A 16,517-nucleotide genomic window follows, 5' to 3' on the forward strand; every position below is an offset into this window, starting at 1 on the left:
TTTAATACACATTATGGCGCTGAAGTCTTTTCCTCATGATATCTTCTCAATATATTTGTATCACTAAATACTCTGAATACACCATTGTCCCACCACTAACAAATTAAATAACAAAAAAGAATGCAACTGTTTTAGTTGGTAGAACTGGCACGATAATATAATAAATTTTTATGTTAGTTCTTTTTTATTGGTAGCTATTTTCAAGTTTGGACCAATTGGAATTAAATATTATTTCTAACGAAGCAATCAGCGACAAGCCATGGACAAGCCTGTTGAGTAACACTTAACCGTCCAGGCGCCCGCCCAGCTGAGTTTGTTTGCGGGAAAATTAAGTCATTGGTTTGAAAAATTTCCCCTGACGCTTGCAGCTAGAATTAATCGGCCTGGAAAAGTTGCTAGATTCTCGTTCGATTTCGCCTGTGATTCCTTCAAAATTGAGGCAGCATGCGCTCAAATAGTTTCAATACCTGAAAATAATATTCAGCAAGTAGAGCGTGATCGACTCAAAATGGCATTACGAGCTTCATCAAGTCCCAACAAGGATGGCATGCACACGCCCGTAAAGTCAGAAAGTCTGAACAAAAATTCCCTGAATATTCTTCGACGCAACATTCTAACCTCCACGGCTCTTCGTCCTCGCGCTGTTAGTCACGCTGGACTTGGGTAAATTATATTGAGCTCCTGAGATAGTAATCTTTTTCAAGTTTCTGAATCTTTTGTTTTCGTTTTCAGCCTCAATGACACAGATATTTCGGCAATAAACTCTCCAAGCCATCCAATCAGGATTTCCAGGGAACTCGACTCATTCTTACAGACTGGACCAAAGTCAACGTGTCAAAGGATCATTGCACAAGAAGCTGATCAAATCGATGGCAAATTGAACGGTCTCAACCAAACACCAAATTTGGAACTCGCTATGAGCCAAAATCGTCATTCCAAACTAGATTTTTCAAATTTGGAATCAAACGACCTCTCTTCCCTTGGAATCCTGAGACAATCAGGTATTGGTCATGAGATCTAGCTAGGTTTATCGTCTGATAATGCTCGTGTTTATTGCTAATTTATTTTTATGTTTAGAAATGATTTCTGCTTTTGGAAGATCAGGGGACAAATGTAAAGATGATGTAGAGAACAAGCCACTAAACAATATTTTTACAAATGTACGTTTACATACATTTACATAACCATTTGGCGTTAATATCTGATTATTCCATTAGCAACCTTCAAGAGAAATGGCTTCATCTTTTAAAAATGCAGATGTTAACTCCAGTTTTGATCTAAGTCACTTCCTCTCCTCGTCTCAAAGGTGTTCTCCTATGAGGTAATGCTATTAATTACAAAGGTTTTCTTGAGAATTACTGCTGCCCTTCCTCCAGGCCAAACAGTTTACCAGCTACTAAGTTCGATAATTCTGAGTTTCAACCAGCAGGTAAGTCATGACAATATCATGACGGAAAAATAATAAATAAATTAAACCATCATTTATATTTTTCAGATTCTTCAGTTGTTCAAAACATGTTCAAAAGAGATGAGGAAGAGTTCAAAAAGTTGATGATGCCTTTTGAAAGTGAGATGGAACCTAGTTTGGCCTTTTCTTCGCCTTGTGTTGACGTGAGGTAAGTGTTGGCCAATTATGCGTTGATTTCCTTTAATCTCTTTTCCCAGAGAGTCTTGGGTCAGTCCTGAGAAAAGAGCTGAGATGGCTGGCAAGCGGCTAACCATTGGACAATACTTTAAGCTAAAGTCTTCTGATTTAAAGGAACTTAGCCACAGTTTTGGAAAATCGGTAAGTGTTGCTAAATTCTTTAAAGAATTTGCGGAGCATAAAAATGCAATCATATGCAATTCATATCTGTTGTACCTTGTCTTTTTGTGATTAACGGTTGCAATAAATGTAGGAGAGCCCTGAAAAAACACCCACAACTCAAGTGCTTCCCACAGGAGCTAAATTTCAAGGTTTCAATGAAACAATTGGTATTCTATATCTTATAATAGCTTGGAATATTACTAATTTTCAATGGTTTTTAGATCTTACAGATGCTAACAAAACTAGATGCACTGTTGCGTTGAATGATACCATAGGTATATCTTTATTCAACTTGGACCTTGACTGTTAAATTTCATTTCACAATATTTGCAGATGAAAGTTTTAAAAATACAATAACTCTGGACAACACAACTCTTCCTTGCATTCAAGCTTTGAGCATTTCTACCATTGCTACATTGATGGATGACAAGAAGGGAAGTGACACTGTTGTGCGGGAATTGCTAGATTTGGCCAATAAGAATACTAGCCCCAAAAAGTAAGGAGCTTATTAAGTTGATTTCATTTTAAATTAAAAATTTGTTACCAGGCCAGTGCAGACAATATCAGAAGCAGTCAATGTATCCCCAAGAAAGGCTGCATCTCGTCTGCCACGACCTCAATCTAAGCTACCTCTGTCAATAAAAACACCAACTATTCAACAAAATTCCAGAGGAACTGGTCACTTAGTCTGCTGCGATATCAAGATTCGGGGTTCAAAGGTCGTGGCCAATCCATGCACTGTTACAGTCACCGCCATGAACGAAAGTGCTGACACGCTACAATGTGACCTGATTGATTTGGCCGACTGTTCAAGCTACAGCATCACAAACCAGACACCTGTCATGCTCCTTTCGAGGAGGAAATCAACACTGCAGGTTTGATTAGTTTAATACTCTGCCTTTAAAGAGTTTTTTTTATGACAAACTGTTTCAGGCAACGATTACTTTCCACCAGGCTGGTGCTGTGGAAGTCAACATTGGAGTGAAATCCATGGAAATTAGAAGCAAGAGGAAAAGTACAACTGCAGCTGAGCCTTTGAAGCTTTTCATTGAAGTATGATTTAATTTTGAATGTCATTTGCTCATCGACTAAAATTTCAATCTCAGCCCCAAATATACCTGAAAACCCTATATAAGGATGGAATTAGTTTTGGATTGCAAGCTGAAGAATCTAAAGCCACATCTACTTTTGAAATTGTTAACCTTTCACCCTGTGATGTTCCAATCTGCATTTCAATAGAACAGGTAATAATAAAAATAAGGTTTTGAAATAATTTCCCATGTTTAAAAAGAATTTTGTTTTAAATAATTGTAAAATTGTCACCGCTCAGCTGATTGATTTTTTTAGGATATTGTTGACCCAACGTTCTTCCTAATTGTGCCTCCTGAGGAGCACGGAGGGAGCATTCGATACTCTACTTCTCTTGCATTTACCCTCCCTGGATCAGAAGAAAGAAGCAATGCAACCATTGAAATTGGAGTCATATTCATGGCTCCGAGCCTGATCAAAATTCCTGGTAAGAATCTTATGCGACCTATGTGAGATATAACCTAACAATTGTCTTATTCCCAGCTCACATGGTAGAAAATGAGGGAAACTGTGCCACTCTCAGGGCTCATCTCGTGGTCGAGGTTGAGAAACATGGCGAAGTGCAAGGCCATGTGTCCCATGAAAAAACTGTGTTGGCGCGTCGTCCTATTGAAGGGACAGTTGGCTTAACTCAGCTCTTGGTGTCCAAAAATGTTATCACGCTTAATCCTGGCCTAATGCAAAAACTGGCTGTCAAGAATGCTGGTGTAGTACCACTGGCATTGAAAATTGTCCCAATGCGAAGAGAGGAAGAAGGATCTCAAATTGAAAATTCCGTTCAAGTTGATCCACCAAGCGTTTTTCTTCTACCTGAGGAGGACAAGCCTGTGAATGTTTTGTGGTTAGCTGATCCTGTGAATGCCATCAACTTTTCATGGTAAATTAAAAAATTTTGCATAATTAATTATTAATCCCATTAACAAATTTTGCCATTAAGAATCATCATAAATCTAAATTTAACATCTAAATTTTCCATCAAATATTTTCCTTGAGTCTAATGAGGGGAAACTTCGTTCATAGTGCTCTTTCCATAATCCCAATATTTTGCATATGAATAGAACTTACTTTGCAAACTAATAATGTTTTTACTACAGCTATTTGCATTTGGTTTATGCAAACGATGTTGCTGATCACGTGGTGACTATCGAATGCAAAGAGAAGCTACCAGTTGTAAGGATTTTCTCTCTCACTATGGTCAACTTTTGACTTAATCTGTTAGGTCCGAGAGCGCCTCCCGTTGAGAACAACAAGACCTCATGTTGCGTGGGGCTCTATTAGGCCTGGTGACACTTGCAAGCAGATAGTGAGTTTCCAAAACACTGGCTCTGAAGCCCTAGACATTGCATTTAGGACCACCAGAAATGATCATGATGAACCTTTCAAAGTATGATCGATTTAAGAGTTATTAACAGATCCACAATATTTAAATGAATATTTGCACAGATTTTGAGCGAAAAGGATGAGGTGACAACAGATTTGGAAGTGCACTTTGCACCGCAACAGAAAAGGAATATTACAGTTATGTTCAGCCCGACGAGATTTGGCCCAGCTGTTGCTGACATTCAGATGTTGGCTAAATCACAAATTTTCCAGCACAAAGTGGTACGATTTGAGTTTGCAATTATAAACTAGTGATAATTTTGTACCAATTAGATTCCACTGTCGGGATTTGGTGGCCACAGCAAAATTGCCCTCAGGCAAGTTTCAACCTCCAAAGGCAACAAATGGATCACTCTTAAGCCAGACTTTGGCGATGCAGTTGTTGGTAACTTTAATCTATACAACGAGGGCACAATCACTGCATTCGTCAAAATCACTGGATCACTATCAAGTATGAAGTCGTGGATTTAAAATTTACTAAATTAACGCAATGAACAGTTCCCTCAACAGAAAGCATGACTCTGGTATGCTCACCTGACCTACTGTTTGTGCCACCAAAGGAAATCGTTAACATTTCTGTCAAGCTGGGTGGTGTCAAGAATGTCTTGGGTAGGACTCCTGCAAGCGAAATCAAAACTTTGGCAGCACTTCACATTTCTTCCATTAACGAGGTGACCAGGAGGCGACTTAGGAGGTAAATAATACCATTTCTAAATTGGACAAGCTTTGACAACCAGGACTCTATGTTAATTTTGAAATGATTGTCGCAGGGTTATTCCCACTTTGAGCAACAAGGACCTGATTAATTTTCTAAAGACTGAGCATGGAGCTGGAATGAACCGCTTGGTGACCCACAAGTTAACCAACGAAAAGGATTTGCTGAAAGAGGAAACTCTGGATGAGCTGAACGACTTTTCGGGAGCCAGTGCCTCCTTCCTTACCCAAGATTTGGACGTTGAAAACATTGAGCTTCGTGCTGAGGGAATAGGCGCTGCTAGAACGTTGCAAGAGTTGGATACTATCAGCTCGTTCGTCAGCATGATCGACAAGGCAGTTGACGACAATGAGGCTTCATCGTCTGACAGGTATGCTAATTTCTCTATGGTTAATTGAGTAGCACTCAATTTTGTTAAATGTTTATACACAAAATATAATAATAGTACAATGTCCTTTTAAATCATGTTGTTCCAAATGAAATAACGTGTCTTACTTTTGCAGTGATCTGAATATTCGTGGATGGGATGTGGACCTTAAGGAAATAACTCTGCAGGCAGACAACAACTATAAAGCAGCAGTCCAAGTGACTAACTTCACAGACAAGCCGCAGAGCCTTGAAATTGTTTGTGGTGAAGGATTGGAAGTTGAGCCAACCCATCCTACTTTGGCAGGCTACAAAACCGCCCTCATATTCATATCATACAACCAAGAAACACATTTTCACGTGTTAATGGACAGTCAGGTTACTGTAAGTATTACTATTATACATGTGCCAGTCATCAAATTCAAATGAATGATAAATCCACAGGTCTATTCAAAGAATGACAGAGTTCCTATCTACGTGAGAGTGCTTCCAAAGCCGAGACATCGTGTCGTTGACTCATACAGGAAACCCTCAGAGTCATCTGTAGCCAGCAGTGCTTCTTCTGGGATTCCGCCGTCCCCTTCCAAAAGCATGGCATCAGATGCTGACATGAATGGCGGCAGTGGCTCAGCTGATGAATACAGGCCCATTGATTTCTATCGTGTTTATGCAGACACCGACAACATCATTTTCCCATACACTCCAAAAGGACTCGAGTCTATTATCACGGTGACTCTCTTCAACAGCTTTGCCATTGACAAAACGGTACTATTTGCTCAACCGAAATCTTAAGGTTGCTGACAATTTGCGTTCCAGGTCAAGATTCTTCCACCTGGTGAGCCATTCTGGATTCAACAAGGCCCTTTTGTGATTCCAGCCAAGTGGCACAAGTACATCAGAGTATACTTTAGACCAACCATTGCCAGAGATGTAGCAGGCTCGTTGAAGATCAAGGTTGACGGGCAAGAGGAGAAGATCGTCATTGAACTGCAAGGACTTACTGACAACCATTGATACCTATAAAGGATACGTCTGAACGTGATTTTGATTGAAATATTTTGTTGCTTTTCTACATGCTGTTTTAATTTTGATTGACAATGTTGTCGCCTGACTGCTTGCAATACTTACATTGTTGTATGTGATAGAATGCAAGGATGCACAATCTAGTATTAATGAACAGTCACCAAAGTAGCTGCAATTAAGATAAAACAGCTTGGTATTTTAATTAACACATTGTAAGATTTTATATCACCGTTGCTACTCTTGACCTGACTGTAGAACTGAAGATTCCCTGTGGGCTTATGCTAGTATTAATTTACATCACATGCATTTACTCTCCCTTGTTTAGGAGATCTTCAAGTGAAAACTGTTAAATGGCAACAATATTCTACGAAATTTTCGCTATTATAATAAAATTCAGTAAATTTAATGAAAAGGGCATTTCTCTTATTTCCTGTTTTTTGTTCAATGTAAATGAATGAACAGGTGCGTGCATGAGTCCAGGCATTAATAGACTCACCTACAGGTGCCGCGAAACAGGTGCTTATTTTCCTTTTTATACCCGCAGCATTGAGCAAAAGACTCTAGGACTTTGTACAAACTGAAATAATTGGCTGCTGCAAAAATTCTGTACCTCTTCGAAATTAAATAATATTACGAAGTAAAATTAATTAATAAATTACGAAAATGTGCGCAATACATATCAATGAATTAGACAAGAAAAGTGGTTAGCATTGTACTATACCGCTGGTATCAGCCGTGCTGCCAACCCATGAGCTCACTGCATGCAGGTGCGCCATCAGCTGGTGGAATTTGACATTGCTACCTCGCCCTGAAAGGCATGAACGCAAACGGTACTCCTTCGGAAGGCCCAGTCGGTGAGCGAAAAGCCGCAGTCGCGCTGTCGCTGGTGCTTGCTTTCAGGTCCAAGCACATCGACGAGTCGGAAACAATAATCGGTAACCGTTGGGAAGCGCTCGGCGAAGAAAACATCGCCTGCACGGCATACCTGTGCCGCCAGTCTGTACCCTGACTGCAGATCCGTGTGTGTGCCTGAATACGCCAGCCATATCGCGACCTATCGACTGATTCCTTCCGGATCTTTTGGGTGCAGTGCGACCACCTGGTCGAGTGTGGCTGTGTCCGAGTGATGTGAGTGACGTCAAGGACTAACTAAATTTGCGGTTGGACCTCATCTCCAGACATGAGGGTAAGTACGGAGAACCAGGCAAAAGGCTCACGTATACCCTGATGCAAATCACGCCCAATGGAGAGATGAGGAGTGGTGATTTTTGTTCGTGCGATCCGCTGTAATTGCACCGCAGAGTCCGGTCCGTGAATCGTATTCGCTGGCTTCGCGGAGATTTTGTTTTGTTGCGTGCGAGGGGTGCCTTTTTCTTCGTTTGTCAGTTTGCACCCTGAGGCGCTTAATTAATTTTCGAGATAGAGGGGAAGCTTGAGAGACTCCGAATATACTGGTTTGGGCATCAAAAAGGAAGCGTTGAACATTGCGGTTTCGTATTTTGTTATAAAGTATTGTGAGAGTGTCTGAATAAATCGCACGTTGCAGGCTTTTAAACTGCAATTTGTTCGTTTCGCACCAGTAACCAGATTTTGAAATATAAATTAATCGCATTTCTTCTAAAAACAATGTGTTTTTAAACGGCTAACATAAAAGAATTCAAAATGCATGTTTAATGCAAAGTTTTAATTAATAAATTAAATTTATAAGAATTAATTAAATTAAAATAGTTTGATATATAATTATATTCATTGTAGCTGCTATATCTTAAAAAGTAGCTAAGGTAGGTGTTGGGTGTGTGAAATACCCAACACTTCAATTAGATATTTATTTCCTGCTGGCTATAAGGTTAAGACATTGGATACACAAAAAGTAAGAATATTAAAAATGTCTAGCACTATTCTCTGGAAATGCAGAGGTTTAGTTGGGTGTGTTTCATCTCTATTTTGCACCTTTTAATAGGCCATGTTATTTGCCGCGGGTGATGAAATTTTTATTAAATTTCTCCTGCATCACTTCGTTTAATCTCGCGCACACTGATTTGTGGGCGACACACCGCGCCTTTGATTAATTGCACGTTTCGATCTGACAGATCACTTTTTCTTGCACGACTTCTTCGCGATCCAAAACTTGCGGCAGAGCAGAAAATCGATGAGTATAATTAATCTATACATTGTGAACACGAATTAAATTCTTGTTGTGACAACGTTGCAGATAGAATGCCCACCTTTTGACTTTGGCAAATTCATGCTCCACAATAAGATATTGTCCTTTTAAACATTAAATAAACTGTCCTGAGTCAAACTTTCTCAAATAATCAATAAAACAAATTTGATGCCATTAATTGTCTAGAAATTCTATGATTTTAAGCAGTCCTACTCTCCACTATCACGTGAAGTTGGTTTTTACAATTCTGTCAAAATATTGAATGTTTCAATCGTGTCAAGCGCGAAAATGAAGGCAAAATCACACAATTTAGTGAGCACGCGCATCCAAGGGTGAAAATAGTGTCGACCGAAATTGAATTTTGAGGTTTCTCCTGCGGTGTGCAGCTCCAAAATAAATAACATGTATGATCAGGCCGGAGATGAAGAGAAAGTTAAGTAGTGCCGCGCGTTAAATTTGTTTGACGCTCCCGTCCGTCTACATTTATTTATTTATTTATACACGCGGCTATAGGTGGAACGGGTTGTTCAGGAATTTGTGTGCGTGGAAAGAATGGGAGGAAAGAAGAAAGTGGACCGCCATTGTGTGTCCAGAGGCAAACGTCTGTTAATACAAGCTAGCTCATGCCAGCCGGCAGCGCGATCCTGATGAAAATCAAACTCGATGTGTTCATTCATTGAAATCTCTGCTGACTAGAGTAATTATTATTAATTCACGCTTTGACTGTCACGGATTTTCATCTTTTTTGCGAAATTAAAATATTGCCAACGGCAGTCGACAATGGCGTGATTATTTCCTGAATAGAATAAATTAAATCGTTTTTTATAGTTAAACATTTTTTCAGCTTATTATTACCGATTTAACCCAATTCGTTGTTAAAAATTTTTACATGTAAAATATAAAATAGTGAAAGAGTCATCACTCTGCATCATTTTTTTTATTGTCTAGACGAAATGTCACACTCGCGCTGAAAAAATTAAAAGAAAATAACACTTTCAATTCAACCTTTTGTTATGGGAGTAGTTTAAACCCAAGCTTATCTAACACAGATTGTATTTTATATATTGAATTCATTTACTTTGCATGGCACTTTTACTTGGAATTCGTCCAACTATAATACTTCAGGTTTTTTCTGCATTTTCACAACACACCCAATATTTCAGAAGACAACTCGAGGCTTGTTCCATTTACAAAAAGCGGCATTGCCAAATATTTATCAGGCAAGATTGCGAGTAACAAGGGCGTCACAAAAATAACAACATTTATTTTACGTTTCGTGGACTGAGAGCGTCGGGCGGGCTTTATTATTTGGTGCAATATGCCTGCGCGCTTTATTATACATTGCTGCTGTGTGTACTTTTCGCTAAGGTCCGCGCGCAAAGGCGAGAGGTGCACCCTGGGAGATAGGTGAACAAGGCAGCCGGCAGCCAGTCAGGTACACACTTAAGTGAGCATAGGTGGGCATGATGGTGCTAACGGGATCTGAGGAATGCCGCGTGGATACCTTTGAAGGTATCCTTCCTCCGTGTCCAGCTCAGCACTCTTTTTAGCATTCACCGATGAATGAGCAAACGCCACAATACCCAGCTAACTGCATTCATTTTTGCCGGCTTTGCCGCAGACAAGTTACAGCTTCCTTTTTTGTCTATTTTCTCGGCCCATAGCCCTTGCCACGTGCATAATTTTTCTTTGTATCCGAAGCCAACTGTGCGTAGATCGGCTGCCAAGCTCGCCTAATTAATGATTTCAAGCTTTACTTTTCGGTGGCACAACTGGAAAGCGCACTCACACCCGTGACATCCTAGTGTTCATTTAAATAAGTTCAGTGATCTTGTCAAATGCTTCATTAGTTGAAACCTTTTCCATTACTCGTCAAGAGAGATATCAACTAAAAATCGAATGCACATCCAACGCAACTTTTGCCAATCAAGCATTTCCCCGTTGTCACAACCATCATTTTTCCTCAGGAATGTTTCCAAACGCTTACGTAACCGCATGAAGAACGAATCCCAATTATACCGAAATCGAATTATTCGACCTGGTGGAATAATAACGTTGAAAGGCTCATCACTTTCTTTTCCATTTCTCGCATTGCACTGTTAAGTTCGTTATTTCGATTGCTCATTGTCTCGGGAGAGATAACCTTTGCAAGGGGCGACTAGGAGAGCCTCGTTGTCTTGTCGGGCCAAATTTGTATTCTCACCGGCGAGATTAGGAGATTATTTCCGCCATTGCAAAAGGCCACCAAGTCGATGCACGGCCGCGGCGTCACAATCATGCTTCTTGCACTTGTTGCTTGGCTAAAAAAGCGCCTGAGGTCGGCAAAAATCATAAAATGCGCACGACTCGAGCGGCACGGATCAAGACTTCTTCGACGTCAAGAAGTTCACTTTTTTCGCACACAGCAGTCGCAGCCTACCAGTTTGCAGGCAATTAAAAACAGTCAACCTCGCGCTGTTCGCAATGATTTATAAAAGCTAAAGACGAAAGTAATTGGAATGTATGCGGCTCAATTAATTCGTTTGCTTTGCTCTGATTTATTTTGTTCTCGTCATATGACATCTCTTTTTCAAAACACTAACATCGGTCACACTGGCCGGCAAGCAAATTTCTGAGGCGTTAAATTTTAACCGCCGGCGGCACCGTAATTAAAAACATTATGCGCAATGAACACTCGAGTGGCCACCGAAAATTAACGATCTTGTAACATGCATCAGTTCCATCGGGATGGATTTGCGCTGCCGTACAATGGGTGAGAAAGAATGCTTTATTCTCGGTTATGACGGGAGAGGATAATTTGCGTTAACCGTTCTCATTCAGCGTGTTTTGCACAGAAAAGGCTGCAGCAGCGAAGAATCGAGTGAGCAGGAAAAATAGCTGCTCTCCGACTTGTCTTCTCCTCGAGAAAAATGCTTTTTGTCCAAGATTCTGAGGGGCACACCGTGAAATTGGATATCTTCGCGTTAGCTCCTAACTTTTCAGATGCATTGTCCAAATTCCAAGTAGGCTGCGAAATTTCTAGGAGAACGATCGACCCATCATTTTTTCAGTCCAACAAAGAGGATCTGATCACAAGAAAATCTAAATCTCCTATCCTAGGCTTTTTATTAAACAAGATTTCATTTTCTTAAAGAATATGTGGTCCCGTCTCTTGGATAGAGACCAACAATTTCACTAGAAGTCGAATAGAGAGATGCTCAAAAGACGGGATTAGAAAACGAGAGGTTGGAGAACACACACGTGTGTGTAGGTCAGGCGGAGCCTTGGGGTCTCGGGGCAGGCAGCTCGGCCGCAGGGTCCGCTCGCACGGCCACTCCCTCGGCCACATTGACATTCTTAATTAATTAGCCGACTCGTCTGCGGTGCCGCCACGCTGAAAATTCCCAAGCCAAGTTTAAACGTTCTCGAGATTTGTCACTCGGCAGGAATGGTCAATTTTCCTCGAAACAAGACTAGTTTGTGCGGAGGATGCTGACCGGATTTAGGTCAGCGCCGTTTCTTTTTTGTGGAGAAACTTAACACGCGTTTACATTTTAACTCGGTTTATCTGTCTCTCTTTTTGTCTCCCGCCGAATTATTGCACGTCCCACACGCGCTTGTCGAAAAAGAGCATTTCACAATTCAATTTATTTTGTTCGCAGGCGAAATGGAGCTGCTGATTTGAACTCGGAATCCCAAATGCCAACAGCCCAGCCAATGGAGTTCGAAAAGGTAACATACACGTCGCTTTCTGCTTTTAGCGAATCGGTCATTGAATGGATGTTGGTCGGAGAGAGGAAATGCCCAATGCTAATAAATCTACGCGTTTTATTGCTGACAGACTGTCTGCAGATACGCAGTGCAATAATTTATTTAATTGCGCTCGACACTGCATTCCCATGCATATGCATTTAGGAATGCACGAGTGTAAACCGGCGTCTCGTATAGTTTGCCAAACCCCCATCGCCGAGTTCTGCATGGCACCGGGTTTGAGGCCAAGTCGATGAAAATATGGATTTTGATATGCCGGCTCGCGCAAGCGGGATGATTATTACCTGATGCGTGCGTGACACTCATTGCGATATACGGTTTCAATGGCTCAGGTGACATGATTATTTTACCAGCACATTCGCATCAAAAGGAGCATTGTGCAATATTCGTGGCGAGGAAGTCTGCTGGCGTTATTATTGTTTTAAGTGTGCAAAAGGAAAAGTGACTGGAGTTCAGCGGATTTGTGCTCGTTCACGGTTTAAACGCTGAAAGTGACGAGTCTAAAATTTGGAGCTCTCTGCTTTTTCTTTGTCGAACTAATTGATTGAGATTAGTAATGAAAGTCTCTTCTTGCCTTTTCGGTTCGGAGAGAAAGGTGAATTTAATTGTTTTAACTCCACAATAAATTAAAATTAAAACCGTCTTTGCTTCTGCGTACCTATCATAACTTCCAACTTTTCCGGCATGGAAATATGCTTGAAGCGATACGTGGATTGTACCAGTAATTAGTGGAGCCGTGCAAGGTGGAGATAAATAAATAAACTATTTGGAACCGAAACCAGTTTTTCCTCTCTTCAAGAAAGGAGTTGTAAAAGCGGCTACCACGCTTGTTTTTTTGCTCATACTTTGCACCAGGGAGCGCAGGCAGTCGATATCCGGTTGCCTACGCGAAGCTACAGATGGCGCTCGCTGTTTACCTTCGGAGAACAGACACCGGGCCTGTCATTGACCCTGGTGCACCCTGGCAGCAGTCGAAATATAATTGTTGCGCGCACGGCCACACTATCGCCGCTGGGATTATAATTAGTGCCCACGTCAAATGGCTTCTTTCAAATTCCCATTTTCACTCTTCCGTAGCACACAAAAGAGCTTTGGAACGCGCATTTATCGCGCTCGAGTCACTTATGGAATCAAATAAAATGTTCCTTCTTTTGTCACAAATGTACGCGAAACGATCAATTACTTGTGGCAAAGTTTATCGCTGCTAGTAATGATACAAATGATTTTTCTCTTCCTCCCACCTGCAGCGATTGTGGTTTGTTTTGCAATTGCTCGATCGCCTTACCACCGTGTGTTAATAACATTGAATAGTTATTGCAATTTACAGCTTTTGTGATCTGTGTGTAAAAGTTATTGAGGCTCCAAAATTACAATAAGTGAAAAAGAGTGATTATATTTCCATGACCTGCTGATCGTTGAAAACTCGCAGACCGTCACAAGTTCACAAAGTCACTTTAAATTCTCTGTCTTGGTTGATCATATAGTATGTCGGCTAGATATCCTTCTAACATTTAATCGTAAATTAAATAAACAAATAATACTATTAATGCTAAAAAATATTCCGTTTTCGTTCAGTCTAATTTCGAGGATAATCCAATCCAATGTTTCAGCTCTAAAAGAGAGATTGAACTTGTATGACTGACTCGCTTAAGTGATATTGTTATGCCCAAGGGTATTTCATCCGACAAAAATCTTGTTCTTTTATTCTGCCCGGCGTTTTTTTCGCTTCTTAACAAAAACGAGAGAAAGACTAATTAGCTGCGAGGATGTGTGAGAGGAAGTGAGCTGAGCGCTGCCGAACTAAGTGTGCAAGTGCACCCACTCGACTACTGGTTGGCCAATTTTTCTCAGCGAATTCCCACCTCGTGAGACTGCAAGGATGCGTAAAGCACGGCTCACTCGTGCTAGCAACGTTTATGGAAACAGTGGCGGTGGAGATGCGAGTCAGTGTGGTGCGAGTGTACTGGGCGCCCCTAATCGATTTTGAGGGTGCATCCGGATAGTTTGGTGCACGCAAGAATCATGTGTTCGCGAGTCTATGAGTGGAGCCCGTCAAAGTGCACGGCCAGCGTCGAAATCTCTGGATTTGGATTCAAGTTCCGAAGACGCTGGCTGGAATTGGAGGAGCTGGGCTGGGCATTTCGTAGACTCAAGAGGAGTCATGACACGAAAGGTGTGATTTTATTTTTTGCCCTAGCAAGGAAATTATTTTATTTCAAGGGTTCTGCTCGATGGGTTTGTTCCATAAACCCCTAGATTATTTTTTTTTCTTTCGTTTCAACTAAAAACGCCCCTTAAATCAGTTCGAGCTCAAAGCCTGGAGCCCCACTACCCCCTTCTGACGGCGTACGACAGCCCTGATCAGCCCACGTCGCTGCCCAACCTGCATCACCACGACGTAGTGCCGCCCCCGCTGCCTCCATGCCGGGCACGGGGCCGCGCCCTCGTGCGGCCCCGCTCCGTGGAAGCCCTCTGCCGACGCAGCATGGAGCGGAGGCGGCTGGAGGAGGTCGGCGGGGGCAACATGTCGCCGCCGCGCCGCCCCCGGGCCTTCGTCAAGCGGCATGAGGCGGCGCGGCGGCTGTCCCGCCTGGACAGCCCGCAGGACAGCGTGTTGGATAGCTGGCTAGAGGACGAGTGGCAGTGGCTGGAGGTCCGGAGGCGGGCGGCCTCCACCTCGCCGTGCAGAGGCCACGGCCTGCTGCAGCTGGTGCCGAGGCACACGGAGCGCGTCCACGACGAGCCCAATACGTCCGACTTGGGCAGCAGTGAGGGCTCGGCCGACGTCGAGTCGACGCTGCTCTTGGAGAAGGTATTGCCGAGCCACAAATATGTTGCGTTGAAATCGATTTCTAAAATCGAAAGCTCGTATGCGCTATAAAATTAATTAATCGATCTACTTCAGTGGTCGGCAAATGGCCCTGTTTCTGGGACGCTCAAATGGTGCATTAAAAAGCTTGCAAAAATATTCTGCTCGCTGTTTTCCTTCTGTTGTGGCAAAATTGTTATAAAGTATAATAATACAATTTATGATGAATCGTGTGTGGATAACATGAGGATAATGTAAATGTATGTGCCACATCCGTGGAATTTTCACAAACGCATGCACTACGGTTCCCAGCACTGGCTTGTGAGAAAAAGACACAATGAAAATTACGTTTCCAGAGACGATTATTTTGATATAATACCCAAGCCTTGCAAAGTTTTTATGTGGCTCTACACAGTGGCAATATGTGTATTTTGCTAAATTGTATTGTGCCCTTAAAATATTTAATTGGAAAAGATAAATTTGTTTCCTTGAACGGATTCTTCTCCCAGAGAAATGCGTAAAAATTGTACCTTCAAATTTAAGTAGCGAAATTTGTAAGCATTAAGAGCCTCTCAGGAGATTTGGTATACGTCTCTTCAACTACAGGAGTCGGTGCTTTTAAAATAATACAATCCTGTGAGTAACTGCTGCGATACGGTCATCATGCACACGGCACATTTTATTTTTCGACGCAACGCAGTTGTTGCCTATTATTAATTCGATTATTATATTGCGTCACGGCTGCTGCACCCCTGTGAGTGTGGCCGATTGCTCTGCGCGCGCGAAGCTATCCATCCGTCCGTCCACCTGAGCCAATTAAAAACTAACGCTATGCCGTGCCATGCGGTTTGGCTGTTTCTCTTTGTACTCTCGCGTGTGCAATTGCGAAATGGAGCAAATTCCACACTGCTTTGGTCAAAACTCGCCACGTTTCTAACAATAGCCATCAAAGTGCTTTCAAATGATTATTCCAATATTTAGTTTGAATGTTTCTCCCGATTGTTATATAAATATCAGCATTTTCACGTTCCGATGGGCTCTGCATTTTGGTTATTCTTCGGTTGTTTTGCTGGGCGATAAAAGAATAACTGTAACAACTCACCTGATAACAGATCGCGAGAAGCTTTAAAGTTTCTCAGCGAAAACGAAAGGTTCCGTTTCTTGTGATTCGGATAATTATTGTCTCACTCGTACGAGAGTCGCGAGGAACGAGGAGTGTCGAAATGACAGGATATTCACCAATGCGAATCTGAAGCAATTTATCAGCGACAAATTTCGCAACTGACATTTCCATTTAAAACTTGCATTAAATTTATTATTCATTTTACTCGACTTAATACCTTTCTGTGTTCCAACATCCAGATGGCCGACAAGCCGTGTTGTTTGCTCTAAATTTATTAATCGCTAATTTAAA

The 16,517-nt window shown here is 41.7% G+C and overlaps 4 protein-coding genes across 4 annotated transcripts in view; 3 read left to right on the top strand and 1 right to left on the bottom strand.

Annotated features, from left to right (window-relative positions):
* The window catches only part of mRpL45 (mitochondrial ribosomal protein L45), a 29,259-nt gene that overhangs the window by 11,397 nt on the left and 1,345 nt on the right, over positions 1 to 16,517 (bottom strand). The window lies entirely within an intron of this gene.
* spd-2 (spindle defective 2) lies at positions 268 to 6,781 on the top strand. Its single transcript, XM_065486120.1, has 24 exons — positions 268 to 663; positions 733 to 1,001; positions 1,078 to 1,160; positions 1,218 to 1,321; positions 1,377 to 1,429; positions 1,496 to 1,616; positions 1,666 to 1,786; positions 1,899 to 1,974; positions 2,029 to 2,082; positions 2,141 to 2,303; positions 2,355 to 2,682; positions 2,741 to 2,860; positions 2,914 to 3,051; positions 3,155 to 3,323; positions 3,380 to 3,773; positions 3,991 to 4,066; positions 4,116 to 4,280; positions 4,340 to 4,498; positions 4,550 to 4,727; positions 4,775 to 4,970; positions 5,047 to 5,361; positions 5,495 to 5,741; positions 5,802 to 6,122; positions 6,174 to 6,781. The coding sequence occupies exons 1-24, from the start codon at positions 509 to 511 to the stop codon at positions 6,369 to 6,371; spliced, it is 4,203 nt and encodes a 1,400-aa protein (XP_065342192.1). The 5' UTR covers positions 268 to 508; the 3' UTR covers positions 6,372 to 6,781.
* Myo10A (Myosin 10A) overlaps positions 7,233 to 16,517 on the top strand; it is a 40,347-nt gene continuing 31,062 nt past the window's right edge. Inside the window, exons 1-2 of the mRNA XM_065479087.1 lie at positions 7,233 to 7,566; positions 12,186 to 12,255. Coding sequence (XP_065335159.1) covers positions 12,223 to 12,255 — 33 coding nt within the window. The 5' untranslated portion in view covers positions 7,233 to 7,566; positions 12,186 to 12,222. The remainder of the gene's footprint in view (positions 7,567 to 12,185; positions 12,256 to 16,517) is intronic.
* Positions 13,792 to 16,476, top strand: LOC135936406 (uncharacterized). Its single transcript, XM_065479208.1, has 2 exons — positions 13,792 to 14,467; positions 14,598 to 16,476. The coding sequence occupies exons 1-2, from the start codon at positions 14,317 to 14,319 to the stop codon at positions 15,173 to 15,175; spliced, it is 729 nt and encodes a 242-aa protein (XP_065335280.1). The 5' UTR covers positions 13,792 to 14,316; the 3' UTR covers positions 15,176 to 16,476.

This window comes from Cloeon dipterum, chromosome 1 (assembly GCF_949628265.1).
Source record: "Cloeon dipterum chromosome 1, ieCloDipt1.1, whole genome shotgun sequence".
NCBI lineage: Eukaryota > Metazoa > Arthropoda > Insecta > Ephemeroptera > Baetidae > Cloeon > Cloeon dipterum.

Coding starts and splice junctions, on each gene's coding strand:
- LOC135936406 (XM_065479208.1), top strand. CDS start 14,317: ATGTGTTCGCGAGTCTATGAGTGGAGCCCGTCAAAGTGCACGGCCAGC. Junction 14,468..14,597: donor GAGGAGTCATGACACGAAAG/GTGTGATTTTAT, acceptor CCCTTAAATCAG/TTCGAGCTCAAAGCCTGGAG.
- spd-2 (XM_065486120.1), top strand. CDS start 509: ATGGCATTACGAGCTTCATCAAGTCCCAACAAGGATGGCATGCACACG. Junction 1,430..1,495: donor TTCTGAGTTTCAACCAGCAG/GTAAGTCATGAC, acceptor TATATTTTTCAG/ATTCTTCAGTTGTTCAAAAC. Junction 3,774..3,990: donor AATGCCATCAACTTTTCATG/GTAAATTAAAAA, acceptor TTTTTACTACAG/CTATTTGCATTTGGTTTATG.